The 21,731-nt window shown below is 39.3% G+C and overlaps 1 protein-coding gene across 16 annotated transcripts in view; it reads left to right on the top strand.

Annotated features, from left to right (window-relative positions):
* The window catches only part of epb41a (erythrocyte membrane protein band 4.1a), a 118,602-nt gene extending 104,788 nt beyond the window's left edge, over positions 1-13,814 (top strand). For 10 of the 16 annotated variants that reach the window (XM_034202191.1, XM_034202184.1, XM_034202182.1 and 7 more), the window contains 4 exons: positions 4,049-4,165; positions 7,443-7,523; positions 7,793-7,912; positions 11,207-13,814. In XM_034202191.1, coding sequence (XP_034058082.1) covers positions 4,049-4,165; positions 7,443-7,523; positions 7,793-7,891 — 297 coding nt within the window. In that variant the 3' untranslated portion in view covers positions 7,892-7,912; positions 11,207-13,814. The remainder of the gene's footprint in view (positions 1-4,048; positions 4,166-7,442; positions 7,524-7,792; positions 7,913-11,206) is intronic. The other 6 variants (XM_034202192.1, XM_034202196.1, XM_034202183.1 and 3 more) reach the window with 4 other exon arrangements.
* Positions 13,815-21,731: the final 7,917 nt, after the last annotated feature.

The raw sequence follows: 21,731 nt of genomic DNA, 5'->3' as shown, positions 1-21,731 counted from the left end.
AGAGAGAGAGAGAGAGGAGAGAGAGAGGAGAGAGAGAGTGAGAGAGACGAGAGAGAGATGCGAGAGAGAGAGAGAGAGAGATGCCTCGTTTATTTCCCCTGTGTTATTATCAGAAGTTACTGTAAACTTTTGAATAATTTAGTTAATCTACTTTTAGTAGTTTGTTTAAATGTTTCAAACAAACTACTAAAAGTGCATCATTCCTTGATTTATTGTAAAATGAATCTGAACTTTGTGATGATAAACTGAAGCTATTTCTAAATTAATCAAATTAAGTGAGTTTTAAATCGTCCTACTTAGTTTACAAGGAAATGATGAAGAGGAACAAATTAATTGATTTGAAAATGCTATCTCTGTAGGTGCTGACGCTGTTGGCGGTTCTAGTGTTAACAGCAATTTAAATAAAATATGTGTAATGGCAAATGCCATATATGATTTCCTTACCTGGAATTCTGCCTTTTTGAACAGACTTTTTGAGTCCTAGCTTATTGTCTGCAGTTCTGGGGTTAATATGAATCTAATATGATCGTCATCGGTCTAAATTAGATTTCAAATTATTAACTGTATGTAATGAAGATCATAGTGTGGGTTGAATCCATTTTCATAACCACTGTCTTTTAACTGATTTAAATGCAGAAACTTGGCTTATTCATCAGACTTTGGTATGACTTGACTTGCTTGACCTGAGCAATGACTTGACTTGACTTGCTAGACTCTCACCACAGTGACTTGGGACTTGCTTGATACTTGTAGGTCAAGACTTGAGACTTGCTCATGACTTGGCAAGGCAAGGCAAGTTTATTTATATAGCACCTTTCAACACAAGGCAATTCAAAGTGCTTTACAAAAAACGAAAGACATTAAGAAAATGGCATTTAAAATCAGTCATGTAGGACTTACTCCCACCTCTGGTATAGCGTGATGCAGTTAATACATATATTTGTAGGCCAACCCTGAAGTCAGCGTAGCATATTCTCTCTTGAAAAAAAGCAATGAGTAAACAACTCAACTCGTTTATTTTACCCTAGTCTCTAAAAAAATTTGAACGTGTTTGTAGTTAGATGACTAAAATAAGGTCCCAAGTCATTTACGGGGTTTAAGGACTCATTCCTGCACCACTCTATTGGGGAGTCATCCACTGACCTCAGGGTTTGGTGGTTCGATCCCCTGCCCATCCTGTCCACATGTCACAGTGTCTTTGAGCAGGACTCGGAACCCTTGCATGGCAGCTCGCTGCCAGTGTGTAAGTATGAATGGGTGATTGAGAGATAATTCAGTAATAGTGCAAAATAAATGCAGCCATTTGTATTTTCTATTGAAACCTGAGTGTCTGACATCCTTTTTTGCTTTTTTGGTGATACTGATATACTGTACCTTTTTTTTTTTTTATAATGTTTTTAATTTCTGACACAAAACAAAACATCTTAAAGAGCCTGTGACACGAGTTTCCCCCATCATCCAAACCCATCAATTTGAGTAAATATTGTCCCCTTGAAAACCGTTACTGAACTGATTTTGGATATTTGTACTTTGATAACCATTAATCTGCCCTTCAATGTTGACCATTTTCTGGATCTGCTCGGGGATTCTTCAAGTCCCGCCAAATGATGTGTGACGTCATTGCGGGCACAGCGCTCCAGCTGCACCGTTCAGGATCCCAGCATCTGCATGTAAACGCACGATGGCGCACACAGCAGCAAGCTCAGACAGCGATGACAGTTTCATTTTGAACGTGTCTGAGAGCTCATATGAGGCTGAAGGATCGGTTTATGTTGTATCTGTTAGAAGTTTAGGAATTAGGTGCGTCAATATGGGCGATCATACGGTCATGTAGCCAGTGGTGGACTGGGACTAAAAATCATCCCGGGACTCTCGACAGGCCCACTTCGGTACCGCTAGTAAATTGTCAACGGGGGGATTGGGGGATGTCAGGGGCGGCGGGTGCTGTAGGCTAGGGAAGGCTAAGCAGTCCCAAATATTTGTGTCACTGCATCCTGGTAAAATACAAATATAATGTATAATGTCTGTGTCTTTGACCTTAGCGCTGCTAGCCACCTGTGCCCTGTACTACGAAGCCAGTTCAACATACCCTGGATATGTTTGAGTAACAAACAAACTAACAAACGAGATCTCACTAAGCGGTCCTACGACGCTGGTTATCAACTCGGTAAATCAAGCCAGGGTTTCTCTCTCCAGCTGAGAGCGCGTTCATGTGAAAGGGGCGGGGTTAGCTACATTTGACCAATCACAAACAGGGACAAGTGTACTGACAGCGCAGCGTCATACTTAATTAATGAAAAGTAAACTAATATTAGACAAATATTAACTTTAAACATCCATGACTTAAACATATAATCCAGGATACAAGCCACAGAGTTGCACCTGCAAGGAGAATACAGAACAACTGGTTAAAAAATAACTAGGCCTACCGAGTGTTCGAAAGCGTATAGTTTTATGATATCACTGCCCCATCTAAGACACGAGTGGATCTGACTTTAATTACATTTGACTCAAGTGTTTCGTCAACATAATGTGTTGCTTAAAATAATACTTCTGCATACAGTATGTGACACTGTAAGTGTTGCACGGCTGGAGAAGTTGACTCAGATAAAGAAATATATGATATATTATGATAATATATGATCGATGATCTGATTGATGATGTAATATGAATGATAAGTGCGACACGTCGGCGTCTTCTCTGCATACGGCAGTTTAAACTGTATTTCCTTTATCCTGTAATATGACTTGAGAGATTTAAACTCCGCACACGGAGCTCTGATTGGTCACTGAGTTGATCTCTTTTCTATAGGAGGCGGGCAGCGTCAGGTAAAACAAGTTATTTCGCCTTCCCAAACCTGAGCCTCACGCGCCGCCTATGGGGGATGTGCTAGTGACTTATACCCGACCGGCCCACTTCGGTACCGGCCCATCGGGATTCGTCCCGATGGCCAGTCCGCCACTGCACCCAGCCCACGTAAACTGTCAACGGGGGGAGCCTCGCTGCGGAGAAACGGTGGACCTGGTGTCCCGATCGGAGTGGGAATAATAATAATAATAATCCGTGCATTTTATCCATTAATTTCCCCAACATTGTGGTAAAAAAAACACACGTTTAATCCATGTTGGTGTACTACAACTACAAAAAGCATCGGTTTGTTTTCTCATCAGGAAATGCAGACCGGCTCAAACAAACGATTTGTAATCATCATCCTCACGATCATTTAATGTATCATATGTTCGCCGAATTGACATGAAAGCACTAATAAATGTAGTTTCATCCATTTGAGTTTACAACTACAAAAATAATCGATTTGTTTTTATATCACATCCTACGGGAGGAAATTCAGCAGCTCTCACTACCGATTTTTAATCCTAATTTAATCATCATCTTCACCACGATCATTTATGTTTATGTTCGCCAAATTGACATGAAAGCACTGACAAATATGAATATACTGTAGTCAACTTCATTACAACGTTATTAACGTGCCTAAACTCAGTAATTCACCATTTCTACGCATGACAACACACTTTGTCCGTGTTTGGCTCTCTCGCCGCACAGTGAAGCGTTCCCGCATTGACGTCACTTCCGGCTTCCCCCAAAACTTCAAAGTGAGTCGAAGGAATTTCCCCGCGATGTTCGAAATTATTGATATTTATCGGAACGGTATCGCACCTTCTTTTTTAAGCTGACGGTTCGAGATGACTAGTAGCCAAATATTTCATTGCACAACAGTTGTTGGGATGCTGTCACAGGCTCTTTAAACATTTAAGTATTTTAAACAAAAGCTATTGTACATAACCTAAATTAATTAAAGAGCCTAGAAACAATATAATTGAAATACAAAATGCCTTAGTACATATTGATAGATAAACCCATTTAATGTCTGCTTGATTTTGATTCATAACGAAACAGTCTAATTTAAGTAACCAGCTCAACATCATACTAGGATTAAAACATATTTAACAATATTACAGATAACATTCATTGATATTTGAGTATGTTCAAATTAACTCATTTGAGGTCTTGTGTAACACTTCGAAGGTGTCTCTCCCACAGCCAGTGGACTGCCCGGCAGAGAGGGACTCAGGAGTGCTGCTGAGTGCCCAGACCATCACCTCAGAGACGGTCAGCACCACCACCACAACCCAGATCACCAAGGTCTGCTCATACGGCCATTTACACCCTGCTATCATACACTACCCTACTCATCCCGTCTTCATCACTTTTGCCAGTGGTAGTGACTAGGGCTGAACGATATACCGTGTCATGGCGATAAACGCGGTATGCGCATGCGCGGTATTCACACCGCAGGGACATGCGGTTTTATTCATTTAAAAATGCTAACGCACTTTAGCACAGAATTCAAAATAAAGATACCCTTATTACTTATCGAAACTGCACATACAATGTATCCAATTAAAGCTGAGACTCCACAGATTATTTAAGTATAGTATCTAAGCGATCCGATCTCACAACAGGGGAAGCAAACACAGACATCACAACACGTACCTTTTACGGAGCTTTTACGGGAGATCGTCTCACCGTAGCTGTCAATCTGATCAAAAGACGTGTTCAATGGCATTAAAACGAGAAAGAAAAAACGCGGCTGAATCGGTTGATCCATAGGTTGATATCTGTGGCTTTGAAGCAATTGTTTATAATCCATAATTCCATTTTTATGTATGTTTTACAGTGTATGCAGCTTCTGGTTTTGGCTACGCGTCACTCTCACTCCTTATTTGGTCATGTGTGTGTGTTAGACTGCAGCATAGCCAAGACCGGAAGCAGCAGCCACTCTGGTGGCTACCATTAGTAGCTAACTTTTGCTCTGCGATATTTACATAAAAATGGAATTATGGATTATAAATTAAATCATTTTTTTATACAGAGACGTTAAAAACCTATGGATTAACCGATTCAGCCGCGTTTTTTCTTTCTCGTTTTAATGCCATTGAACACGTATTTTGATCAGATTGACAGCTACGGTGAGACATCTCCTCTAGAAGCTACGTAAAGGTACGTGTTGTGATGTCTGTGTTTGCTTCCCCTGTCCGAGTTCAGATCACTCAGTGATGATACTATATACCTAAATAATCTGTGGAACCTCAGCTTTAATCGGATATCTTGTATGTGCAGCTACGATAAGTAATAATAAGGGTACTTTTATCTTGAGTTCTGTGCCAAAGTGCGTTAGCATTTTTCGCTCAGGGGTCATTTAGATGCTTCTTATGAGACTTGTGTTTTGTTTTGGTAAACATGGTTTGTATCGTCAGTTAGCTGAGATTATTTCCGTTAATCTGGTATAACACATTAATAGGTTCTTAAATATTACGATCCCCTGAGACACTGTCGTGAAAAAAAAAAGTAAAGTACCCGCCGGGACTTTGGGGTTTAACAGGTTAAAAAAAACCACAATATATACCGCAGGGGGGGAAAAAATCGTGATGTCAGTTTTTTTCAATACCGTGCAGCCCTAGTAGTGACCCTTCACAACAGACTCTCTAACTCCTCCTGTCGGGTTCGCTTCTCCCCCCTTATTTTGGTTTCTCCAGTCAAATTTGAGCGGTCTGTTTTAACTGCTCTTAGATTAACACAAACCATTTGTCATCACCAAATGTTATTTAAAACCTCTTTAAGCTTTACAGAATGTATCAGACTGCTGGTTTACATGAATAATTGCAGTGAATATACAAATAATACGCTGAAAATGTATTCCAAAATTAGCATGGTTAATGATTTTTGCATGTTTACTATCTGATGGATAAACATAATTTAGGGTTACCCAAACGTTGACTAAACCACTCAATATTCAATGAAATTGGTTATTCAAATGCTTACTGTGGAGGATATCATAAGGCCTTGAGGCAATCAAATGTAAAACACAGTATTTATGATGGATCAAATAAGTACATTTGTTTGACCTGAACACGACAGGAGGGTTAAGCAGCTGCTGGAGAGTGACTGTATTTGTCCCGCCACATCTTTTCATCATCATCAGACACATGAACATGATTAAGATAAAGATCACCTCATCAATCCCAGAGGGAAAATTCAGTTTCAGTTCACTCAGGTGTTATTTTACAATGACACACATATACAGTAACTATAGACATGCACTAAAAGAGAAGTTTAAGAGCGAAAAGGCAGCCAGTGTTCCAGCGCCAGGGAGCAAGTGGGGGTTTTAGTGCCTTGCTCAAGGAATCCACAGCAAACTGGCAACTGTCCCGTACAAACATAACGTTGCTAGATTAGAAGGCAACACAGTTAACTGGTGCAGCAGCAGTAGAAGCTCATTGAGGCCATTCATGCTCATTTACACCTCACGCATCCAAGCTCACTCCATCCTCGGAACTCACTCAAATATGAACACAAAGTAGTATGTCAATACAGCTTCTTAATAATCATAGTAAAGAAAATGTCAGAAATGAATTGACAGTCATAACACTTGAAATGGAAGTAATCCAGTATGTTTATCCATAGGTGCAATGTAAAGATGAACTGCTCATTCAGAATCATTTCAATGGTACCAATGTTGCCAAAATGTAAACAAATGTAGGCTCAAGTTGTTGCCAACACTGTAACACTCAACCCATGGCAACATTGTACCTCTTGTTTACATCCACCAAAGCAAGAGTTAGTGAATTAAATGTAGTCTTCATTATTGATGCCCATAGTGTCCGGTCTAGAATATATCATTACCATAAAGAGGTTTGCTCGTATCCCCTTTACCACCGGTCGACACTACATGAACATAGAAATGTTTCAATATGCATTATATAAATGACGTAATTAAAAATGTGTTGATTAATATCTAAAATTACAACTTTGGAGAATATCCAAGGCAACTTTTCCCTCTCTAGCTCTTCAAAGTGCTATTAGTGTTCATATTTCAAAAGACAACAAAGATGACTTATTCAGAACCTGCTTAGGGTTAGGGTTTGTTAGTCAGTCCACTTTTCTGCCAACAGAATGCGCTCTTGCTTTTACTTGGCAGGCACTCCCTTGCTGCAGCAAAATCAACCCATTCACTTATGCTATATTTCACCAATAGGCAAATAAGCATATTACATCATTTAAAGACGTGTAGCATCTAATGGAGCTTAATTTAGCTACTTTTATTTTGGAAAAGAGTGGGCAACACTGCACAGTAAACCATTTTCCCCGAAATAATATTTACTAAGAACTTCAATTGATACTCGTTGTTAACTGGGGATAGCCCACAATAACTACAGAGGAAAACAAAAGCACTACCTTGCTTCCTGTTGTGGTTGCATATTGCACTTCCTTTCTATGTAGAGCCTTTATTTTACCAGGATAATATACCTTGTGGCACACAAAATTGTTGGCAGATTTTGGCAGGTTAACAATAATGGAATTTAGTTTTCGTATGTTTCTCCTCGCTTATATTAGCGCCTGTGTCATGTGTCTGTTGTAGACGGTGAAAGGAGGGATCTCTGAGACTCGCATTGAGAAGAGAATAGTCATCACTGGAGACACTGAAATTGATCATGACAAGGTGAGGAACTGATGAGAGAAGATGATTATTGGTTTACGCTCACTGTTCACAATGAATTATGTTGTAATAATGCCGTTTTCCTCAAAGCTCTTGCAAAAGCAGATCATTTAATTATGTGTTGCAATGGCTGAAATATGAAGCTGGATTTATATTAAGGCTTTAATTCCCTCATAAAGCAATTGTGTCCAAGTTAATCAGATTGTCGAAATGTAAATCATTAATGGTGTTTTTATCTTCTACTTTGTGTTCTGTCCTTCATCACCACTCAGGCTCTGGCTCAGGCCATAAAAGAGGCTAAAGAGCAGCACCCAGACATGTCTGTTACCAAAGTGGTAGTTCACCAGGAGACAGAGATCAGCCCGGAGTAAGACAAACTCATCCTTTGGAAGGTGAGTTCAAACCACCCACCCACCTGCAGTACACCCACCCTTTAGCATCCATTCTGTGGTTTGAATGGAAGTGGTGACACTTATAAATCCTTTTCTACTAATGCAAATAATCCGTACATCATATTTCCTTACTAAATGAAAATAGTATATAATGTGGACAGTATTATACAAAAAATTGGTACAAACATAGTACAAATGATCTTGTCCTGATTTCCATTTGTCTTTAAAAGGAGGCGTAGAAATATAGTTTATGGAGGTGTCTCTTTTTGGTCTGGGTTTTACAAGAGTTGATCTGATATAGAAGGCACAAACAAATGGCTTGTAACACCAGTACCAAGTACCAACTGATTGGAGTAGTAAGATAAATGTTCCAATTGGGCCCATAATAAAAACGTTACTACTAAATAGGCTTTATAAATGTTCACAAATATTAAATGTAATTGGGTAGATTTTAGGATGTTAAAGAGTTGTGTTTTTGTCCTATAGAAAAGATGAGAGATAGATCAAGCAGTGCAAAACATTTTTTTTCTAAATGACATTTTCTAATAAAAAACCTCTGCATGATATTGTTCGCCATTCTGATTAAATTCATGCGGCCCCAAACTGATTACCTGAGCGTTTTACAAATGTTCCAGCCATTATAAAATGTGAGTCCCTCCCAATGACAAAGGTCCAACAACCTGTGAGAGCCCAATCATATCTGCCTTTAGCCAATAACGTACGCAACAAATCTACAAAAAATAATAACATCTAAAAAAAAAGTATTACGAATAGTCTGTGGTGTTGGTAAATATGAACACACAACTCCCATATTTAAAAAACTCAATCTATTCAAATTTGTTGATATCGTTAAGCTTAAAACAGTACTGATTATGCACAACATTTACCATAACAAAATGCCTACTAACATTCAAAAGCAGTTCCAAACCACAGTCAGGAAATACCCAACCAGGCATCCTAACTGGTTGTGTAGCAAGCCCTGTAGAACAACCATCAAATCACAGCTGATCCATAATCGGAGTTAGAACGTGGAATGGACTTCACCCAGACCTCTCAAGTATTACTAGTCATCAACAATTCAAAACTAAAGTAAAAACAATTATATTTGCAGATTACTCCAGCTAACAAGTATGTGATATTCCTAGTATTGCTTATATATGCATTTACTTTTTTTCCTTGCCCTAACTTTTATTTTATTTATTTATTTATTTCCAGTTTTCATTAGTTTTCTTAATTTTTTTTGTACTCCTTAATTTCTATACGTTTTTGACTAAATAAGTGCCATTATTATATTGATGCTAATGATGATGCACGGGAGGGCTACTCCCCATAAGCTATGCTTCAGCCCTCCCGCTTCTACTAATTTTGTTCATTTGTGTGTATGAATTATACGTTTTTGTTTTTGTATGATTTTAGTAGAATAAATAAAAAAATAAATAAAAAATAACAGTGCAAACAGGATTCACATGATCCACAAAGTTTATTTAAAACTTTTGATTGGCATTTGGCTGTAATACCAGCAGAATCAGCTTAATAAGATGTCATTTAATATTTTCATCTATCGCCTACTCTGCCATGAGCTGCTGGTCCTGATGCTTAGTGCTAAAGATTATTGTGTCATAATTGTACAGTTATATTTGTTTTTCTCATAGTTCAACCTATCAAATTCAGATTGCTGGGTATCATTAATGTTTAAATCTCAATGAACTGATAGAGATCCAGCTGCAGCTTGAAGGCAGAGTTGTGGAAGTTCAGTGCCAGCCCCGTCAGGGAGTGTGTGAGGAGCTGCTGTCTTTGTGCTTCACAAGCTGAAGACACACACTTGCAAATTCATTGAAAACAGCAGCGCTCATTTAGGAACCCCCACTCTTTAAATAGATCTGTGTGGTAACAGTTTGTTGTTTTAAGATTAAACAAGGTGCCCTGGCTGCATGACGTTTGACATTAATGGTGCCCATGTGGCATATGACCTTGTTTATGTGATTTAAAGGGTCCAGGCTGGGGTCGGGTGCCGTTTAGTCTGTTGACAGGCTGGCATGTAAACACAACCCCCCCCATTCCAGGCTAGGGCCGTGTTCAAGAGCCCTCAGTGCTGTCTGACAGGCCAAAAAGGCATGGTGATGAGCACATCTGCCAAAGTAGAAGTAGGAAAACTGTCGAGCACACAGTAGAAAAACAGCCGAGGCAGCTGATTGGCTCTTCTTTATTCTTCTCAGAGGAGCTTAGTAGAGCACAACAGTGTTTGCAACGTACTCCTTCCTGTATGGGATGTGTCAGGGCATTTATACTGTGAGACAGCTCTCTATTTTACTGGCACATTCAAACAGCTTTAGATATTTACATCCACAGAGACCCTCCTGCCCCCAAGTGAACCACTATCTGAGCTAAAGTCCTCTACATTCCACATGATCAGTATACTGTTTTACATGCAGGAATGTTTCCCCTAACATGCAAACTTCAGGCTTTGACCGTTTTGGCAGGAGATTAGACCCAAATGGAAAAAACAAAACGCAGGCTGAAAATGAAAGTGAGCTTTAAATCGCTTTGGGGTTTTTTCCTTTCCTGTAGTGTTTTGAATAGGTTTGGGCGCATGTAAATGGTCTGCAAAGGCTAAAATCCCTTCAAGTGTGAGTTTCTTTGATTGGTTAGCAGGCTTGCTCTGTTGTGATTGGTCAACCGCTTAGAGATGTCCCTACCCTTAGCCTATCACGTACAATGTGTTAGAGCGCTAGGCGATGGAAGAGAAACTCCCTCTGGAGGGAACACAGGGATGTTAGCCTTTGCAGGCCATTGACATACACACAAACATATAGAACACACTATAGGGAAGGGAGATCCACAAAAAGAAGAATAGGGCCTCTTTCAAGTACCGTATACACAATTATAGTGTACACGGTTTTTTTCATGGCTTTTATTTGTTTGCACTTTACAAAACCCCAGCTAGTATTTGAGAGTCACAAAAGGACCTGATTATATTTCAGACTTCACTGCAACCATCATTATCATCATTTGTAGTTGTACAATTTCAGACTTGATCTGACATATTATTACAGTATAATTTTATCAGAACATCTAATCATACCATTTCAACAACAAACCTTGCTCGATTTCCTCTTGATATTTAACATTTTATTTTGACCTGACTTGCCCACCTTGGGTGTGTTGCTGTTTCTTTCTTTCTGCACATGTTGTTTTGCTGGTGAGATCTGAGAAACCCACTGATAATGTCTTTCTCTTCTTTCCTATCTCCATGTCTATTTCTCTTCATCTGCCATTCCTTGAACCACACCTCAGTTCTCTCAGCTGCCCCTTCTCCCCCTTACTTGTGTCTCCATCACACCATTTTAGTGCTGCACCACTGGCCGTCACACCCAACTGCACTGCCTTTCCACCTGAACCCCAAGACCCCATCAGAGGGAACCAGCTTCCTATTTGAACTATGAACTTTAACCTCCATGAGTGTGGCTTGAAGGAGACCGAGTTGCCAGAATATCCCCAAGAACCTCCCAGTATTCCCCACAATCCTATCTTGTTCCACTAAAAATCAACCTCTGGACTTGAACTTTTTTAAAAGAGAAAAAATTAAATGAAGTACAACATTCGTGGATTCTATCCTCTCCAATTTGTCTGGAGGAAAGTTTTGAAGGGCATTTGGTCTTTTAATCTTGAGATTACTGGTACTTTATTTTTCTACAGCTTTTCTTACCATCAGAATTGTTTATCAATAACTTCGAGGTCAAGTGTTTTTTAACATAGTGTTCCCAACAGCATCGACAAAGGGATTATGGGGGATTTTTCTCGGAATGTACTCGTTGGGACTCAAGGGTTCCTCGTAAATGTTGGCCTGAGTTTGGTGTCATTTCCTGTACAGTAAATATCTTATTTTCCCTCTCAATGTGAACAAATATTTTTTCAATTTCTGTAAAAATAAAAAAATGATTAATTTATCAAACCACGGGGGCAATTCCTCCTTTCACTTTATTTAAAGTTGATGATTTGTTGGGTGGTCTTTTCACGTTTTTATTGTTTTAGTTGTTCTTGTTGTGGTCGTAGTGCTTGTGTCACTAGAGCGGGTCTACAGTATATCAGGACCGAGGAGACAGAGTACTGAAATGTCCTTTACTTTATTTATTCCCGCCTTTCTTCTCTTTTTGTGTTTATGTTTTAGATCTACTCAACGCAGTTGTATGTAATGTCGTGGTTTTGTATTTATAGCATTTCAGTCACCACATTAATTATTAGTCATTTCTACTGAGCATGACATCAGCATATTTCTGCATATGTTTCACATTTCTACTTTTCTACCAAATGGGCAGTGTGCAGTCATCCAGAGAGGGAAGTCAAATGGATGCAAACATGGCAGAGGGTAATTACAGTTTACCGTCCGCTTGATTGGTTAAAAGCCGTTGAAAAGTGAAGAGACGAGCACTCTGGATGATATTTCCCTCATTGAAAATTTGATTTGATCGTCTCGCTCTTTCTAATCATCTCTTTAACGCCTATTATTTAATTAAAACCTCATTAAGGCAATACTCCAATTATTGCATCTATCACATCAGTGCATTATGGAGGGTTGATGTGCTTAATTGCACTCATTAATTACACCAGTTACAGACAGCAAGTTTGAAAGGATAATTCCAGTCAAGTTGCAGCTTATTGAAATTATTTTCAGTTATGAAAACATTAGACTCATTTCCATATTTTAGGAGTTTGTGGAACCCCGATCCTGGTCTGTGTTAGGAATGTTCAACAGCTTAAAATTATGACTAAAACATAGTCTTCAACATCATCTTCAATAACCCATGATATACATCAGCCACTATGGTTAGAGAGGGCTTTTTTATTTTGTTGCATATGTTGCTCTAAAAATGTTTGACCATAGTGGATTTTACTCACTCAAGTTAAATCTGATATCCACTAACTCACAGTGCTGTATGATATCAAAGTACATTTAACTCAGGAAGTTCATACAGTCATCAGAATAGCCATTGAGGATAGTAAAAAAAGATTTTGGGGAAAATTAAAAATATTCAAGGTTAAAACTAGGTAACAAAATGTAAGTGTCAATGTAAAAACATGTTGTGGTGCCAGTCAGATTTTCCAGTGAGAGAGGGTTTAGTCAGTATTTTAGAGAGCCGCAAGATCTGTCTTTCAACAGATACCTTTGTACATGAACAAAACAGTAAAAATGCACACATATAACATACATAATTGTCTTTCAATAGAGTCAGAGATATTGCGATAAGAGATAAGCATGTGAGATGTAAAATAATGTATCATCTGCATACAAAAATCAATGTGGATGGCAGAGAGGATATTTTCTTTTCTTCCTGAGAGGTTGTTAAAAATCTTGAAACAGACTTTTCTTCCTTATATATGTTGTTCTATTCGACTCACTATGAGAATCAGTGTCAAATGTTAAATAGAAATGTGAAGCTCAATGTTGGAAACATTGTAACAGGACTGTATATTTTTTTACAACCAATGTAGCCGGTAACCCATCATAATCAAACTATTACTTTTACCTTGTTAGTGTATATCTTGGCATATTGACTTATGGAAGCACGCTGTAACATAACTGTGTTTATATGAAAATAATTCATATAGTTCCCCTCCTTCTTACTACACACTGCCTATTCAGTTTGGACAAATATTTAATATGACACATGTATTTTATATTTTGTCAATTTTGAAACATGATGCCTTTTAAGAATTCTGTACAGCTGACGTTGTAGTTGTTTCACTGTGCTGTCCTATCGATCATGGCACTCCCTTTTTCTCTTTGGAAACAAACAAGCCAACATTTCTATGTTCTTTCTTAACTGTGATCCCTCACCCTCCCTTCACAGGAAGACGTAATAAAGAGCACCGTGCACAGAATAAACACAAAGTAGACGTTGTATTTGAATCTCTGTTTGAGCCTTTGTTTCCAGTCTTGATTATGATGTGATTGTTTATGTGTTGAATGTATGACAGAATTGTTGGTTATATTGATGTGAAACATAAAGAAGATGATCATTTGCAAAAGTTGAAATACTTTAATTTACACTGACGTTTCCAGAAATGTTATAATCACAAATCTTGCGTCAAAATTAGCGAAAGACAAAAATATCGTAATTTACCTGCTTTCCCTGCCTCCACTACAGACAACATTTTAACTTACTTGACTCACTCACTCACTTACTTGAAAAATGTACCAAGGAGCCTCAACAAACATTGACAACTTACATTCAGAGCCAAATTGCTTTGAAAACGTTTGAAACTTCAAGGATATCTGGCTTTGAATTAATGACATCCACAATACTAAGGGAAAGGAAAATCTTTTTAAAGATTTTTTAAAGACCTTATTAATGGGACATGCTAGACAAACAGGAGTTAGCATTTGGCTGCCATGTGGCGCTACTGCATTCTTTCACTGATAACGATGAAATGTTAGCTAGACATTTGGAGACATGCACTGTGTTTCTGGATTATCAAACAGAATACAGACAAATTAATTGAAGCAGTCTGTGAAGTATTTAGAAATGATATCATGGAGGAGATAAGTATTAGACAAAACAACTGATGTCACAATCAAAGCCCAGGTCTCTGTTAATTTGCGTTATGTGGTTAAAAAGAGGTGAGGGAGGAATCCTGATATTTTTCACTAGTGGACAATCGCGAAGGAGGAGTCATATCAATCCTCAGAATGAAGACATGTCAATTTAACGTTAGCTATCGATCTATCAGAAAACACCATGGAGCACTTATTGGATATTCATTTTGTGGAGAGCACTAAACTTTGCATTCAAGATGGCTAGGAGGGAACACTAAAGGGAACAGCAGAAGAAGACAGACAGGAAGTACACACTAAAGCCCCTGTCACACTGTCCCGAAATTGACACCAAATGGACACACAATAAAGGAAATGTTCAAATTCGGCTCTGATCGTAGCAGCATCGGGCCATTCGTGAGGGCATCTTAAGCCATCGTATGACCGCTGGTGGAGTTTCTCAGGCTCCGGCAGCAACTTCGTGAGCTGTGGCAAAATCTTTGGCATGGCAACAAATTGCAAAAGGACCTTGCGAAGGTTCATTTGCGTGTTGAATTTGTCTGTCATTTTTCCCTTCGTAAGGCACTCGTGAGGGCATCTTGTCAAATCGTGACATCTTCGTGTTATCATCGGTGCCATCGGGCATTTTTCGCCTCACGGAGACAATAGGAAGGAAACAAGAAGCTGCCCGATTGTCTTAGGAAGGCAACACGACTACGTGAAGCCCTCGCAATGCCGTCGTGTAGCCATCGTATTATAGTACGATGACATCGAGGTGGGACCACGGTGTCGGCGAAGACAGCCGAATTTGAGCTGTAATGGTAACGTGGACATATAAAAGGCCAGCCTCAGAGCATCTTCCTCAGTCAGTCCTGAGCAAAAAAATAACCCAATTTGTGTTCTGTGAAACTGAAAAGGATATTACATTGTTTTTGTTACTTTCGTTGCAGTTGTATGTCTTAAATGTAATTTAGGTTAACTTCCTGTTTTATTTAGATGCTTTTATTTCGAAGGCGAGTTTACGCTGTTGACAGGAAGTTGTTGTTGCTATGGAAACAACATGACGGAGGTAAGTCATATCTTTTACATTGCATTTAGCTGACGCTTTTATCCAAAGCGACTTACAATAAGTGCATGCGACCAACAAGATACAAACTTGAAGAAAACAGAATCATATAAGTACATCAGGTTTCATAGAGCTAAACATTTCAAGTGCTACTCAACCGGCTTTAGATAAGCCAGTCCTTTATTAGTATATAAGTGCTTTGTTAATAGTTATATCGCTCAGTGGAGTCGAAAGAGATGAGTTTTCAGAAAAAGCAACCTCTTAATCCAGATATCTTACCATGACTCGCGCATGCATGCAAGGCAAGGCAAGGCAAGTTTATTTATATAGCACTTTTCAACACAAGGCAATTCAGTGCTTTACAAAAAATGAAAGACATTAAGAAAATGGCATTTAAAATCAGTCATTAAAAAGAAAAGCTAATAAAATAAACATTAAAAGAAAAAATACATGGATAAAAGTTACAGTGCAGTCTAAGATATGAATAGTTCAATTAAACATTAAAAGAAAAAGTACATGGATAAAAGTTACAGTGCAGTTTAAGATATGAATAGTTCAATTAAAATGCACGTGCACGGTTGTGACCACCAAAACAGAAAGATATGGACACAAGATGTTTGCAAATGTATTTAGTATCCTATCCATGTGAACATGATTTAAGTGGGGGGGGGGACCTAACCTCATCTAGGGGGGTCCGGGGGCATGTTCCCCCGGGAAGATTTTTTTTTAAATGTTGAAGTTAAAAGCATCAATCTGGTGCACTTTGAGAGCAACATGAAGAGATCTATGGAAACATCTCTCAACACCCATATGAAACAGAACTGGAAGCAGATTTTATTTTTCTTTATGGATATTTTAAAAATCACTCTCCTTTCAAACTGTATTCTTGTTTATTAATCATATAGTATTTTATACCTGTTTTTCCTTTATTCTCTTTCCTTTATTCTAACTATAATGATCATATAAAGATGTGCGTTTACCTCACTGGTTGTAGAAAAAGCTTCTTATATTCGTTAGCATAGCTAGCTAACCAGATGCTAATAACAACAAAGTTATTGACTGTATGTGTGACAGATGAACAGATCGCCACTGGGCTCTCAACTAAAGACACAGCCATGCAAAAACTGCGGCATGTGTACGGCTCCTTATGGGTACTGACATTTTTTAAGTCCCGGAGCGACGTTCTGGTGCTCTCAGTCAGAACTGCACCCCTGTCAGACAAGACATATACCACGGAATGACACGTTAGGCTCGTGTTGTGTTCAAGGACCCTGACCGTGGCCAGGAAAAACAGGCACTCTCTTGTTTAATTATTTTGCGGTCTAGATTTCTTACATTTTTTGCTTGTGTTATTATAAATTACCTCGAGGGCCGTATCAAATGGTCTTGCGGGCCGCATACGGCCCGGGGGCCGGAGGTTCCCCACCCCTGTTCTAAATCATCAAGTCTACAACCATATTTTCGTGGGTGGTTCGGGTGCCATCGTGTGGCCTTCTGCAGGCATCGTACTTGCTTCGGCTGTTGCTTGGCTCATGAATGGCCCGATGTTGTTACGATCAGAGGCGAATTTGAACATTTCCTTTATCGTGTGTCCATCTGGTGTCAATTTCGGGACAGTGTGACAGGGACTTAAAGGGAACAGCAGAATAAGACAGACAGGAAGTAAACACTAACAGGATATGTACGTAGCATTTGAATATTATTCTATATACTTTGGAGTTTTCATTCTGAATACATAATTTTGTGGTAGACTGAATACGTGTGGTTATGTGCTTTATGGGCTGCCACATCCCAGCTGTTATTATGTGATGTAAGGACAAAAGATGTATTCCAGTTAATAGAGCAGTCAAACATATTGCAATATAAATCAATCACTTTAATAGTCTCCGGTAGTGAAGGGTGATGGGTTTGCAGGAACAGCAGTATATCATCTGCATAAAGACTGATTTTGTGATATGCGCTGGGTGTTCTGATTCCTTTTATGTAGATGTTCTGACGGATGGCAGCTAGAGATTTAATGAAAATGGTAAAAGGAGAGGGAGAGAACTGTTCTGTGTCATGCTTTGTGATGTGTTTATGTGGATGATGACAGTGGCTCTATATGTCACTGGCTGTTTAGGAAAGAGAATGTTGAAGAATGTGGATGATGATGGTCGATCCTGATGCCCTTTCCCAGATATTTGAGCCACACCCTGTTGTCGTGCACCAGTGTCGGATTTTGATGCGTCAGTTTAAATTTCTCTCAAATCCTTGGCAACCTCATTGATGGAGTCGATAGTGTGTTCCTTTGCATTTGCAGGGACACATCAGTCAGGACACGGACCCTGCTGGAGGGCTGAACGAACAAATAGTGGAGACACCAGGCCGGGTGCAATCAGCTCCTCAGCTGCAGCACCTCCGACCCTGCTCTTACAAAGAACACAATTAATTCAGTATCAATTGTTTTTGTACATACCCGTAAATATGAAAACACAAAATGAATGCATTTGGTTTATTCTGATTCCAAACAAGGGAATTTAAATAAGATTAGCTTGATCATCGTGGACGTCATTGTTCTCCTCTGCCTCCCTCACTACTAGACTCAGGAGGGACTCTCCAATAGCAGCAGTTTGTTGTCTAAGGTGGTGCGTATTGGTGCCCCTTTTCACCATACGATGACATAAACACTCTGCTTATGCATTTTGGACTCAACCTTTCTTTTGGACCACTTATTTCACCCTCAGTGACAGTCCAAACTCCTGAGGCTGCAGTGTTAACAACATCTGCCAAATCTTACCGCATTTCTCATGCCACACTATGTCCATAATGTGCCTTTCATAGTATCTATAGTATCCGCAAGAATTTCAGCACTTCTTTCAGTATTTGCCATGCACAGTTTTGTGCACTTGGTATTAATTCATTCTAATAAGGGACATTTCACTGACTTTTTATAGGCAACCTTTAGTGTGGCCTGCAAAGGTGCACCACATTTTGAGTTGCTTGTGATTTATAAAGAGGAACAGATATAGGATGTGCTTGTTTAGAAAATCTGAATATTTTGGTGTTTAAGCCCTTTGTATTTCATCTGTGCGCAGCCTTTTCACATGAATCCTGCACACAGTTTTATAAATTTGATTTTAGATTAGATGACTTTATTGTCATTACATAATGCAATCACAGTGTAAAGAAATTAGAAGGGTCTAACCAGAGTGCAAACAGTCAGTTATATACAGATCTATCAGCAGTCTGTACAAAATAAATGATAGAAATAAAGGTAAATAGATGTAAAATGTATAAATAAGAATAAATACACTCATAAGAATAACAGTGCATGACATTAAGGATTTTGGGAGATGGCCCTGTGGGCCATCTAAGCTAATTTACAGATGGCCCTGAGCCCAATAGAGATTTCCCTGAAAAATGCGCACGGAAGTAATGAAGCACGAAGGGTTTGGGGGGGCCTCCTCCTAGAACATTTAGATGTTTGCAGGTCTTAGATGCTGTCTGGTGCATTCTCTAGACTGAATTATAAGATAAACCACCACAATATTATATTGTACAATTTCAATTTTATTCTTCATTTCACTTCTTTGTTTGTTCTTGTTTGTGTTTGCTCGCTTGCACTCCCTGCATAGCTATAAGAAATACTTAAGTTGTTGGTCAAGACACTTTCGATCTGATGAAGGCAAATGCCTTCCCAGATGTAAAAAAGTAGAAAACATTACATTCAGTTATAACTGCCAAAACAAACATTATTTACACTATTATGGCCCCTGTTAAAAAATGTTGTAATGTTATCTACTGTAAGTTGGTCCAACGAATGCCTCCTCATCCGGAAGCTGACTGAGCAGACCCGAGCAGCAGTCGAGAGGAGCCGAGCGCATCCGCGAAGCACACAAAATGGCGACGTCAGAGTTCCCGTTAGCCGGCAAATCTAAATCTCTTCGGTCAAAATGTTCGGTCAAAATAATTTCCCTTTAGCGCAATACCGCTTCAGTTGCGCCACTTATGTGACAGACAAGAAGAGTATGTGACAGACCAGAATAGTCTATTCTAATGTCTAACACTTAATGTGGAGAAAGAGATGTCCTGTATGGGTTGATTGTGCGTTGATCTGTTGGTAATGCCTCGGGGTTCCGGTGGGCATGTAAACAAATGCATAATGCTGCGCTATACTTTGTGGCCTCACCCAGTTGCATAGCGACACTTATTGTTGAGGTGTCTTTTAAAGGAAGGCTCCAGTCATTAGATAGTTAATCAAAACTTCAGTATTTAGTGAAACATTATGTTTAAACCATACCCTGAAGAAATCAGCGATATTCCCCAGTAAATAATGATTTTATAGCTCTTTTTTATCAAAACCTGTATATTCCGTCAGGCAGCTGCCATTTTGGCCATTTTCAGCAGTCACATGATCCGAAAAACTAGGTCGTGACGTCATCTATGCTTTCACTTTGTAAACACACGACGAAAACATGGCGGACTATTTGAGTTCGGACTCGTCAGCCGAGGAAGAAGTTTAGAAAAATAAAGTCCAGGCGGACTTACTTTGAATTATCACTATAGGTATTCATTTAATCCAAATACAACTGTAAAAAAAATAAAAAACATACTCTGTTATCCTCTTAGGCCCCACGGACCCGGTTCCGGGGCCCAAATCGCGTCATTTGCAGGAAACAACGTCTAAGGAACCTTAATATTTAATAAACTATGAATATTTTATATCCATATAACGGGAAAAAAACTAATTTAACTGATCTTTTTCATTTTTTTCTTCAAAAAAAACACACAATGCTAACAGTGAGCCTCTGAATTAGCCCAGAGCGAAAAATGATAACCTATTACTGCACCGAAAATCACTCCTAGCTCCCTTATTACTTATCCTAGCTGCACATCCAACACATCGTTTATGATCGTAAAGACACAGAATCTAACGGTGCCCACCTCAACACTGAAAGATACAAACTTGCGACATTATCAACAAAAACGTACATCAAAACAAGTGGCGCTAGGTACTAACATGCGCTAGGCTATCATGGCTTACCTTGGTCTTTGTCTGGTCTAAACTGGTCTTCAATGGCATTAAGACGATAAAAATGATGATGTAGTTAATCCATAGGTTAATATCCAATGTGACTGTGTCCCCTTTGAAATGTTCTGATAATCTATAAGCAATAAAACTGCAATTCCGTTATCTGCTGTCCGCTCTGTGCTCCGTGCGCTCTGGGTCCTGCAATTACTGCTTCCTTACGTAGTAAACAATAAGTAAAGTCTGCTGCGTAAGGTGCTTACGCTGGCTGGCATTGGCAGTGCACTGCATCCCCATTAAATAATGGTTGATTAATAAATCCCATTTTATGTTTCATCATACTCTCAGAGTAGTCGTCCGGAAACTTGAAATGTTCGCTGCATACATGCACCTGTGGATCTTTCGGTTCGGGCCGAGCACATTTCGCTAGCCACTGCCTCCGAATGTACTTCCTACGCTTACCCGTTGACAATAGATGGAACCGAGCATTCCTTGGATTGTTCCTATCCGAATTGTGGCAATGTTTTGCGATACAATGAGGCATATTTCAATAGAATTGTGATAGTAACTAGAGTAAACAACATGAACAAAGCACATATGTCAATTTGTCCTCGACACCAAACGCATAGTTCACGTCACTTCCGGTAAAATAAGTCATGTGACCCGTCAAAATGGCGCCGCCCACAGGGTTGATGTTATTTCGGTAATTAATCAGTTTAAAATCACTGATAATCTCATCGGATTAAAAAAAAAAAAAAGAAGACTGGCAGAGACTGGTCTGTTTTATCGGATGATGATTATTTAAAAATGCGTGTCATGAGCATTGCCTCCCTTTAATAAGCAGGTAGTCATATCATTAGCTATAACTAGCTGGATCTGATCGATATGGACATAAACGCGAGTGAAGTCTAATCTGACGGGAGAGAGAGATCAGCTGCTGCTGACGAGTCGACACGCAGCTCTGCATGATCACCTGCAGCGGTGAGCGGACAAAACACACACTTCAGGTTAGAATATCACACGTAGCTATTTTAATTACCTCTCAAACTACCTAAACTAGTTATAGATATGTTTAGTTTTACTGTCGGGTCACTCATTACTGGATCCGCGAGCTGCATGATACTGGCATAATAGATTGCCCGATCGGGCAACCAGCAGGTGAGGCTTCATTGCCCGAGCTAAATACTAGATGGCCCCGGGCCATCGGGCAGTC

Source organism: Gymnodraco acuticeps, unplaced genomic scaffold (genome assembly GCF_902827175.1).
Source record: "Gymnodraco acuticeps unplaced genomic scaffold, fGymAcu1.1, whole genome shotgun sequence".
Lineage (NCBI taxonomy): Eukaryota > Metazoa > Chordata > Actinopteri > Perciformes > Bathydraconidae > Gymnodraco > Gymnodraco acuticeps.
Note: the sequence above shows the minus strand (reverse complement) of the source record. Positions and strands in the feature narration are given on the sequence as shown.